Source organism: Mytilus galloprovincialis, chromosome 2 (genome assembly GCF_965363235.1).
Source record: "Mytilus galloprovincialis chromosome 2, xbMytGall1.hap1.1, whole genome shotgun sequence".
Classification (NCBI taxonomy): Eukaryota; Metazoa; Mollusca; class Bivalvia; order Mytilida; family Mytilidae; genus Mytilus; species Mytilus galloprovincialis.
The window spans coordinates 26,314,007-26,326,225 of record NC_134839.1 but is presented as its reverse complement, the minus strand read 5'-3'; the positions used below and the strand labels follow the sequence as shown (position 1 = coordinate 26,326,225).

At 32.4% G+C, this 12,219-nt stretch overlaps 1 protein-coding gene across 1 annotated transcript; it reads right to left on the bottom strand.

Moving 5' to 3' along the window:
• Positions 1-1,734: 1,734 nt before the first annotated feature.
• Positions 1,735-11,432, bottom strand: LOC143063253 (uncharacterized). Its single transcript, XM_076235285.1, has 9 exons — positions 11,330-11,432; positions 10,383-10,435; positions 9,574-9,636; positions 8,092-8,176; positions 7,102-7,200; positions 6,076-6,264; positions 3,920-4,075; positions 2,624-2,645; positions 1,735-1,789 (listed from the first exon to the last, which is right to left on the bottom strand). The coding sequence occupies exons 1-9, from the start codon at positions 11,370-11,372 to the stop codon at positions 1,786-1,788; spliced, it is 714 nt and encodes a 237-aa protein (XP_076091400.1). The 5' UTR covers positions 11,373-11,432; the 3' UTR covers positions 1,735-1,785.
• Between the last annotated feature and the right edge of the window lie 787 nt (positions 11,433-12,219).

Here is a 12,219-nt window from a genome sequence, read left to right as displayed (position 1 = left end):
TGTGATATTGGTAAAAAAATCCGAATTTGAAATTTATGCTAAACAAGGGGGCCATTTTATGACCTTACCGATCATATTCCTTACGCCAGACGCGCATTTCATCTACAAAAGACTCATCAGTGACGCTCGAATCAAAAAATGTTTAAAAGGACAAATAAATTACAAAGTTGAAGAGCATCGAGGACCAAAAATTCCTAAAACTTTTGCCAAAAACAGCTAAGGTAATCTATTCCTGAGGTAGAAAAGCCTTAGTATTCCAAAAATTCAAAGTTTTGTTAACAGTTAATTTATTATGAACATATCAATGATAACTCAAGTCAACACAGAAGTGCTGACTACTGGGCTGGTGATACCCTCGGGGGAATAAATTTAGTGTCGTCAGAGTATATGTTGAGTTTCCAATTGAATTGCCAATACATAATTCATTTATCAAGCAGTTTATGTAATGAGTTTTACACACAAAAACGATGTTGCTTAAGGTTTTATCTGCGGGGACAACAACATACTTGTCATGGAGGTAGGACAAGTGTTTTGCAACGTTTTGGTCTTTAAAGATTGACGTTGCATGGGTATTGATGGACCCATTTAGTTTCTTAATTGTGATTTGTATCGTCTACCTCACAGCCGTAATCCATTCGGAAAAAGTAGCTACGTCTTCCTTCTCGCGCTAAGTCCATTGTCTGACATAATCCGCGACTGACGTCATCAGTATTTTGAAGTTGCATTTCCAATTGATGGATTTAGGTTCACGATATTTCGGACCTTTGGATAACATTTTTCGAAGAGAAGTGTTATTGACGATGTTAAGGTAACCGATTATAACGTGGCCAGCCGTATTACATGTGAACTAGCGTATGTAAGTGCAATCAAGAGGTTTAGACTTGAAGTCGTCAATGCTGAGATCCTGCAAAACGTGTTTGTATTGAAAATTTTAGATGCAATTGGTTTGGTATAGGTATAAGAAATTATTGGTACAGACTGATCTTTGAAATAATTTATGATGAAGGATATTGTCTAAGTTGACGTCGTCGAGATCCTTGTTGGCAGAGGAGTTTTTTTTTTTTTTAGAAAATTTCTTTTCTTCTCTTTTTCATCTTTTCCAATGCGAACTGGTTTGAAAAGTCTGTGACTTGCAATAACCGAAATGATACCTGTAAGTTTGTATTGGTTTGAATGAAGGTTGGTAAGAGTGATTTCCAAACATATATTGAACAGAGAATGAAGTTTTGAAAGGGATAATAAATACAATTTTGTGAGAATGTGAAGATTACGTAACGGTTTTTTTTTTATAAATGGGAGCAATTTAGTAATAGAGACATCATGCAGAGTAGGTGATGTATAATTACGATGACAATGACTGCAAATCTTTGTTGAGGAGTAGAGTTGAAAATATTCAATACATACACCGAGCTACACGACGGACTAGATAAAATACATATACCATCAATTTTGTCATTGCAACCATATGCTGTGGCAGTTCCCATTTGTCGATGATGATTGTTAGTCCTGTGGTATATTTTTTTCGACAATGCGAACTGTCATAGAAACGATGGAATGATCAGGCTGATTAAAATGCTGATAAAGAACTTTTTTGCATTGAGGTCAATGTCTAATCTATAGCCGCTCTGTAAAACCTGTATTTAACACATCAATAATGCCCGACTTTTATGTATACTTTTAAAAAGAAGACCAGTTTCGATATCGGTACATATTGCATTTTCATCAACAAAGAAATCTACATATTTTTTTTATTATCACTAAAGCTTGTGTCTGAAGTTCGTTTTCTTATCTGAAATAAATAAAAGAATTATATTAAAAAGATAATTTGACAGATGATATCGAAAAGGTTCCAAATGACGTAACTGCAACCACGTTCCCTTTCGGGTCTTTCGAATTAAGCATAATACTTGATCTATACTAATAAGGACAACACGACAGACGCTGCATGTAAAGCAGAAAGAATCTGCGTACCATTCAGAAGGACAAGTGAACACTCTCAGCTTTTGGTGGAGTTTGTGTTGCTCATACTTTAGTTTTCTATGTTGTGTTTTGTATACTATTGTTTGTCTGTTCTATTTAAGCAATAGTGTTGTCATGTTATTTTCGACTTATGAGTACCTTTTATCCTCCGCCCGTCTTTTATTATCGTTTAAATGTTTTATGAAAAATACTGGGTGACATATTTCTTAATATTTTCATATATTTTCTTGAATGTTTCAGCAGTTTGAACAATCACAATACGGACTTGTCAAATATAAGAAAAACATAACATTTAATACTTTAACCTATGATAAAATACATGCTAACTAGTGTTTCCATTTCTTTGGATGTAACGGTGGCAACATTTTGAATACATTTAAACAACCTGCATCCTACCTATCACTCACTTACCAATTTTTAAATTCCAGACAACTATCATGTGATGTTAAAAAAAAATTAATGTGATGCAACAAAACGCTGCATACATGACTACAATCAAAACCCTCGATTTAAGCATTATGTTCTTTGTGTTTGTGTTAAAATGTTATTAAGCGAATTAAATGTTCTTTTATATTGTGAGTTTCATACAGTTAGATGTGAGCACAGTTAAATCTTAATTTCGAAAGAATGTTGGTTTACTTACCCGAAAGCCGGATCCAGAGAACCTATGAAAAGAATTAAAATTCTTTACACACCGAACAAGTAGTGCAACAATTCCATTGAAAACAATGTAAAATGAATTGATTCTAGAATGTGTATAAATTTAGTTCTACTTACTACTTTTAATCCGTTTATGGTTTAACATTGAATTCATGGCATTAACTTATTTTTCATCCAATATTAATCCTACATGGAGAGGACAGAACAGCTGCACGAAAACAGTTTTTCGCACTTTTCACAAAAGTGCAAATTTTGTAGGACTCATTTTTTCCAAAACATTGGTTCTGCAATGAACCTAATGATGTGTCTCTCTATTCTTAAGTTTGCATGAAATGTAAGCCTATAACACAAATTCAATTTCAAACCATAAACGGATTAAAAGTATTTTGTAAAACCCAAATTATACACATTCTACAATCATGGAAGTTACATTGTTTTCAATGTAAGTGTTGCAATACTTTTTTCCAGGTGTATAATTACATGCTTTACCACTTGCTACGCTAATTTAATGTCATTACATCTCTTTTGTCTGGACTGCTGTGACGTCATGCGATAAAGGAAGAATTTCCTTTACAACGTTACATGGGAGGCCCATTGAATTAAAGTATTATCTTTTTGCCACTCCGGTATAGTCGCTGGGGACAAATGTGTTCTTCAAACAGTAATCGGGTAAAGTTCTACATCTTATATTTCAAGGACATAAAACAATCATCAATGTAGAGAAATAGAGTTTTTAAAGGCACTCATTATTAAAATCGGTGTCTTTTAATTTGCATTATATATAAAAAAAAATATTGAAAGGTTCTTGTACATCATGTACTTACCTATTGAACCACACAGGTTACACGCCTTTGGACATGTGGCTAGAGCATAGTCTTTTGATGGTTGGTCTGTAGCTTTACAGAGAATACTTACCTACTGAACCACACATGTTACACGCCTTTGGACATGTGACTAGAGCATAGTCTTTTGATGGTTGGTCTGTAGCTTTACAGAGAATACTTACCTACTGAACCACACAGGTTACACGCCTTTGGACATGTTGCTAGAGCATAGTCTTTTGATGGTTGGTCTGTAGTTTTACAGAGAATACTTATCTACTGAACCACACAGGTTACACGCCTTTGGACATTTTGCTAGAGCATAGTCTTTTGATAGTTGGTCTGTAGCTTTACAGAGAATACTTACCTACTGAAACACACAGGTTACACGCCTTTGGACATGTGGCTAGAGCATAGTCTTTTGATGGTTGGTCTGTAGCATTACAGAGAATACTTACCTACTGAACCACATAGGTTACACGCCTTTGGACATGTGGCTAGAGCATAGTCTTTTGATGGTTGGTCTGTAGCTTTACAGAGAATACTTAGATACAACGTATCACTACATTTGGTTTCATGATCAATGCACTGGAATGATGCTGTTGTCGGTAATTCTAAAGTATAAGAGTTTACAATAAATGTATCAGAATTTTACAAAACAAAATGAAAAAATAATTACCGGAATACCATTCTCGTTTAGAAATGTAAAAAAAAAATTGAAAACGTGTACATTTTAATAAAATATTAAGTTTTAACCGCCTCAGAAAAAAATCCGAACACGATTTCTTTGTAGCCCAATGGCTTATATCATCTCGTCAAAGTAAACATTATAGTTTTTGTTTTCATTAATTTTGCCCTGCTCGAGCATCTCTAAAGGTTCATTTCATATGTTTATTGTCGTCGTTATTGTTTTAATTTCTTTTTATTTCTGTTTTATTGAAATGTACACGTGAATAGTATAAAGAAATATTAGATACATACAACGATTTGGGCCTATATTATAAGCGTCATTATAGTAAAACGCATTTGAAAAATTTAACATTAGCTTAAGCTTTTATAGCCATAAGCGGTATGGACTTTGCTCATTGATGAAGGCCGTACGATGAACAATAGTTGTTAATTTCTGTGTCATTCGGTTTCTTGTGGAGAGTTGTTTTATTTGCAATTATACCACCTCTGCTTTTTATTTTAACAAGCTAAATAAGCTTTACGATTTCTCTTTTCAATTGAATTACATTTTATGATCCTGGAGCCTTTACAGGTGAAATAGTTACTTATTGTTGAAGGCCGTTCGGTGACATATAATGGTGCACATCTTTATGATGTCATATTGGCAATCATACGGCATCTCAATATTTTTTTATGTTTGAAAACGATATTGAATTATCATACCTCATACCTCATACCTCAATGTCATCTCTTAATAGGTAGTATTACTTATTGGATATTAGACTCTTAGGCATTCACGTAACAATAAAATTTTCGAATTAAATCATTCCAATATGTGTTTTTTGATCCTGGTAAATATAGGTTTTAGTTCAAATATCTAAAAGTTAAGTTACTCCTGGTGACAATATAGGACCACGTACCAAATTTAACAAAACAATTGTTTTATGTCAGAAACATGAAGGCTGCAATACCCATGAAAATCGTTTCTTTTCAACTAAAATGTCAATGTTTAATTGAGGTTTAAATATTTAAATTTCAGTAGGCAATTCATTTTAGGATCAATGTGGCCTCTCATGTAGAAAATGGGGGCTTAAACCTGATTTATTTTTGCTAGCTAAACCTCTAAATTTTATGACAGTCGCATAATTTCATTATATTGACAGCAGTGTGTGAACAAACCAAAAGATATAGTGATAGGTAAAAATACATTGTGTTATAATCTTAACCACTATAAAAACAAACAAATATGTCAACAAAGAAAAACAAAATGGCACATAGACAAAGTACACAAGAAAAACTGAAAGACAAGTATACAAAAATATTTCCACAGCATAACAACACATTAGCTGGAAGCATAAATACCGAGTCAAACGATTTTTATTTTTACAGAATCTACACAGATGGAAAGCCAAATTAAATATTAAAAAAAAAACAACCAAAAATTCGGAAAAAGCTTGGCTAAATACAATTAAGACAAACCTTGAAGTAGAACAACTAAGCATTTTTGCACATTTCAATTAATTATACCAGTTTATTTATAATAAATTACCATATCAATGGTTTAATTCTTTGTAATGCGGAATCTGGTCTTGAGCGTCACATCTCTGTCACATTTTGTTAGATACAATCTGATCATTGTTGAAGCCGTACATTGTCCTATAGTAGTTACTTTTTGTGTCATTTTGGTCTTTTGTGAAGATTTGTCTCATTGACCACATCTTTTTTTTTATATTGCCATCAAAAATGTTCCTATGTGATTAGATAACATACGTTTTATACTGATAGTACTTCATGGTCAAAACTTACATAACTTTGGACCAAAGGTACCGCAGTAGAAAGATAAAAATAAATATAATACTGTTCAGTCAGATTGTCAACTCACTCTATATTGTTTTAAAAATATATATGGTATCAATAAGTAGGAAATGTGTCACACAATATTTACCTTGAGTTGTCGGAGCCATTGTTACAGGGGCTATTGTTGTTTTTGGTGCCATTGTTGTTGTTGCCATTGGTGCCATTGTTGTGACAACAGGTTGAGAGGTTTGTGGTACCATTGTTGTGACAACAGGTTGAGAAGTTTGTGGTGCCATTGTTGTAACAGGTGGCTTTGCTGTTGTGGTTACTACGGATGCTTAAAGTATAACAATAGATTTTTCATCTTTTCAAATTGAATTAATTCTATAGATTGAAAAATTATTTTATTTTGTTGTAAGATTATATTACATATCCAATGCTTATTTTTATAAAACAAATTCCGCTTGCATTTTACCTTGACAGGAATTGTGTTTAGGAAAAAGATGTAATGGATGTTTTGTTTTTTATGTTATCCGTCTATAATTTTTAACACTTGCAGATTTAGATATCTTGTAAAACTAACGAGAATGGAACTTTTAAAACGACAAATACATGTATTAATATCACAACCGAAAAATATATTGACTTCGCGTATTTTTGACAGCCGTACTGTGACTCTTGTTTACATCCTTGTTGTTTGATCTCATTGGATAGTTGCTTATTGGCAATCACACCACATCTTAAAATAATAATGCTTTGTTCTTCTTTCATTATAAGAGTCCGCCCTCCCTGACATTGCATCTGACGGAGACTTAATGTTTTTATCCTCCACATATGCAAATTGTCGTATATGGTTCTTTCTCAATCTGTGAAGTTTTGATATTGATCTGTCCTCAATTTGGCGGACAACAAGCCAGAAAATGCCTGATGTTACGTTTTACACCGGAAGCATTCATATGACGTCTCCTAGTTTAGATGTCAAATAGATAACATCATTTTGCGGTATTTTTGCAATGACTGGTTAAACCATAATGATCCCATAATAATGCCCTGTTGGTCCATAATAGGTATTGTTTCGATTTTAGTAACAAATTGGCAATTAAACTATAATTTACTTAGTTGGATAATACATAACAGTGTAATAATGAGATAACTAAGAATTTGTGAATTTTACCTAGTGTATTTATAGCAACCTGTGTAGGTGCTGCCGTTGGGTTTACCATTGGGTCAGCAGTGGTCATGTCAATAGTGACTGCAGTTGTCATCAATGCATCTGTTCATAGATAATTAATTGTTTTGGTGTTGCATATCAAAATAAAAAGTTATCGCTATTATTGATTGCCTTTATTACCCTGATGAAACGTTCTAACGAAACTTTTGTCTATTTGTTTTAGGTATTTTTGTCATATAGCTCTTCAACTGTTTCGGAACTTATACATCCCCCGGATTTCAAATATTTGGCTTTGAGCGTTCCTGATGAAGGTAAATCCAGAAAAGTGCTTCGAACGCATGAAATTATTAAACGTGTTGTTTTCCATTATTGTCTTCGAGTTTATAATCTACAGAAGTAAAGTTATTAGAATCTCTTTAGTCACTTGTAAATACATTGTAGCTCAGTGTGGTTAATTTGATCCAAGCATAATACGGCCTCATTCATTTACCAAATTATGAACGAAAAACAAATATGATAAACAACAACAAACAACAACCACTGAATTACAGGATCCTGAATTGGATGTTGTGGGGTTTAATAAGGTTGAAGGCGACAAACTTCCTCTGACACGGGACATTGGTACAACAGTCAAACATAAAAATAACTATAAAAATCAGTTGAAAGGGTTTGTATCATTGACAATCATACCACGTCCTCTATAAACTTAGCATATGGATACAAAGCAGAAATACATCCAACAAAATACAGAGTTGACGTGGCAGGGTATTTATACATCCCCCTAAGGAGATATACACGAAAATTTTAAAGTCTGAACATTTTTTATAATCACTTTTCAGTATTTAAAATCGATTAGGATCTAAATATCGTTTTATGTCAAATTTAATATACGTCTGTATGACGTTTTTTCAAACATATTTCAAGGCGTTTCTCATTTTTGAACACACATATTCACTATATTTTCGAAAGACGAAAATCAAACAAAAAACTCACATAGACGATTCATGCAAGCTTCATCATCACAATGACAATGGTCGTTAGGAGGAAATGGATCACTGCATTTTGGATGATGTCCATGCTTAAAGGTAGGAAATAAAACATTGGTTTTAGTCGATAGTAAATAAATGCAGAAAAGCAGTACAAAAGTGCAAAATATGGTTCATGAAATAGTGTGTTTACAAGTAGAAATGTTCATTTTGACAACATAAAAAGACATTAAATGGCCAATAAAAAATAAGAAATTGGAAAAAAGGAAAAGACATGTTCAAATTTAGAACGAAATAGTAAAAGTGTTTTCAGCATTAATGTATGAGACAAACTAATCTAGAAAAACAATATATATATATATTCATATATAAACCATTTGCCTAAAAAACCGAATGTTATACACGTGTATAAAAATTCCAAATCAACAAAAGAGATAATTATCACAATTTCGGATTCTTTTTCATGACCATTTAAAAATTGCACATTTTACCCCAACCTATAGAATTAAGTTTGCCTCATATCTTTAATTTTCATTTAGATATTGGCAATGAGCACCGGTTGACAACAAACCTTTGCGACAAAAGATTTCAACTTTTCAATTTATTTCTTTTTAGCAAAGTCCCAGCAGCGTCTGCACACATAGATGTCTCCAAGTTGATACAAAAGTATAAGCTTGCAATTTTATGGTTTTCAACATCGTACTTGTTTTGCCTTTTTTATTTTTTTTTATTCGAGATTCTCTGATGAGTCTCTTGTAGACAAAAGCAGCATCTGAGGTCAGACATATAATCCTGGTATTAATGATTTATACTCGTTTTGTACGATTGCTATTGAAAAGTGTATCATGTAATATTCATCAGTGTCCTAACTTGGTATAAATATACTGACAGTTCTGAAGGTCTTAAGATTTATAATGCGAATTATGATTTCAAATTCATAAGTTCATATGTATTGTTTTATTGTTATCAGCAAAATATGAAAATAAGTACAATTCTTACATGTTTTAGTAAATCTCACTCAGTTTTATCAAATGTTATTATACCGTGCACAGTTCATAATTCTATTGTTGTGTACTGTTTTAAATTCATGAAAGGTGTCCGTTGTTATTCTTCGGTTTACATGTATTATCATATAATTTATTTTATGTATTTCTGTGTCCTGAGAGTTCTTGCGTTTATCTGCACAGTTGTCAGTTGTCATGTTAACAGTATTGTTGACATTGTGGTGGGAGGTTTGGCTACCGTTTGATCCAGGTTCAACCAACCATTTTTTTAATTCTCTCCCAAGTCGGGAATATGGCAGTTGTTATCAAATAGTCCGTTTCTATAAATGTTGGCGTTTTCTTATTTAGCAGTTCAGTGTTTCTGTTTTTCTCTTATAGTTGATGTATTTCCTTCAGTATTGGTTTGTGACCTGGATTTGTTTTTGTTTAATCGATTTATGACTATTAAAAACAGTATAATACTGTTGACATTTTTGAATACTTACGGCATGAAGCCAATCACAGTGGTTGCTAGCTAGAACTCCATGATGAAACTGAAGCTTGCAAACCTAGTGGAATAATATCGTTTCAATAAGTCTTTATATATTGATTATTTTAAAAATCATGTTTGATCAGCATCTTTTGATTGAAATACAAAACATTCAATTAAAACAGAATTTGTTTTTGAAAAATAAAGATAGCGTATAGCGGGTTATTTTCGCGGCGTGTAACTTTTTCTCTTATTTTCGCCAAACTAAATTCTGCCAATTTAAAAGTGCACTTGCAATGTTTTGATAATTTTTTTGAATCCGCCAAAATAATAACCGCTAAATTGTTTTGTATACCTTATTCAATAAAAAATTGTAACATATTACACCTGTGAAATTAACCCACCCTACAGTAGTATATCATATAAACATTCATTTAAAAAAAAAATTTACTCGCATTTATTGAAATAACATAGCTATTTGATAAGGTTCAATAATTTTGATTGCCAGAGGATATTCGCAAGGCATTCTTAAATTGTTATACCCTTTTAAAAAAGATACACTCAATGACAATCGTTACAACAATGCAAACGAATACAAAACAAAACTGTATTTCTTATCTATAGTATTAACATGAGGTTATAAGGATTGAATAATTGTATTGAAATTTCGAATGGTTATAAAATGATAGCGATGATGCTTCCGCTCTAGTGTAATAAATAGTAATAAGACTCGAATGTAACAAGTTTCCTGCACAAACTTATCATAGCTTATTAAGAATGTTGTTTGCAGTAATTTAAATACAATAGTTGTGTATATATACATACATGAGTGCTGTCACATATCTGATCCACACACGAAAGAGATGTTACTGTTGGCACTGAATAAGAAAAATAATATATAACTTTCCACACAAAGTTATTGTACGATTTGTTAAAAGTGGACTTATTCGATTCTAACACCCTCATCTTTAAAAGAAAATAGACATTTCAAAGTTGGTAGATTTGTTAACATGTCATTAAGATGATGTACACAAGACATAAGTTCGAATAGCATTTGGAGGGTGTCGGCGGAATATTAAAATATATATATATATATTGTATACATAACATTTGATTTCTGGTTCTGTCTCGCATTAGTCTTATCTGTCAAATCTTAAGATGAGTTATGCAATATTATTTAATGATAAGCAGGTACTGACTTAGATACACAAATTAAATTATCAGACCAGTTGTAATTTCATTTCTCATTAAATCTGTTCTGTTCTGTGAGTTCCCTTGATTTTATTTCTTTATCTTGATATGCACGTATTGGCAGTTCCGCCATTGATGCTATTGAAAATGATTTATGCATTACAAGAAATTTTACTAAGGTTACCTAGAGGCATTCTACATTTTAAAAATTTGATATCAGAATCAAACTCTTCAAATTATACAAATTTGCTATGGGTTTGATTTCAATGATAAATTTGGTCCAACCTTGAATCTGTTTCAAACTCAAAAACGTCTCCCACAACACCAAAACCTATCTGAACTTAGCCTTTGTTTTGAAATATAAGATATACAATAAATTTAAAAACAAAAACACAACTGTTATGCAGTTTGAGAATGTTAAATAAACGGAACCATTTGGTTTGTAATTTTTCAAATGTAAGTCACGTTTATATTTATTTTATGATATTAAATACCAATCTCTTTTAAGTATAACATTCTTGTGAAGTATCTCATATAAATATAACTTATAATTTTTCACAGATATAGAATGTAATACTTACGAAGAATTACAAGTACAGATACAAGCGTTGTAAGGACACCCATTGTTGAAGTAAGTATTAACTTAAGTAAGCTGCTTACGATAAGAACCAAATAGTTTTTTTTCTGTTGATAAATAAAACGTGACTAGCTATTACTTCACTAGGTGACATGGTAAACCTTCAGATTTATCAAGAACCAAGCATTTTGGTCTCATTATATATGTTGCCACATAAATGGTTGTTATAAAACTGAGGAAATTCAGCCAAAAGAAATGTTATCAAGCATATAGAACTGCATTTATGACAACGCTTACTACGTTTTTTATTTCAAGTCATTCAATATGCAGGAGTATGCTTTAGTTTTTGCGTTTTAACTACAACATGTTAATTTTATACTCAAAATGTACACAAGGGTCCTCTTGGTTGTCTAAGTAGTTACTACTGTAATCACTAGCCAGTCGACACTGAGGTTGTGAGTTCGAACCCCGCTCGTGCGGTTGCACTCGACTCCAATCTTAAATTGACTAGGATTGTCAGTTTTCCTATCGAAGGTTTTCTCCGGGCAGTCCGGCTTCCTCCACCAATAAAAACTTGCCGCCACGAAATAGGCTAAATGTGGTGCTTAAAAGTGGCGTTAAAACATCAAAAATCAATCAAAATCACAAGCATGGCTATAAGGAAGAACTACTAAAAGTTTTTAGTGCACAAGTACTGCGGTCACAATCACCAACTCATTACAGTATCGTGATTGCTAAGTTTACTAGTGATAAATTAACCCTCTCACAATTATCATTTACATTGGCATAAGTATTGTCTTGTTCCTGGCTTCGATACTTAATGAGAATGTAACATAAAGGAATCCTCTTTGAAATAAGCCGTATCAGTAATTGTATTAAAATTTAACGATGTTA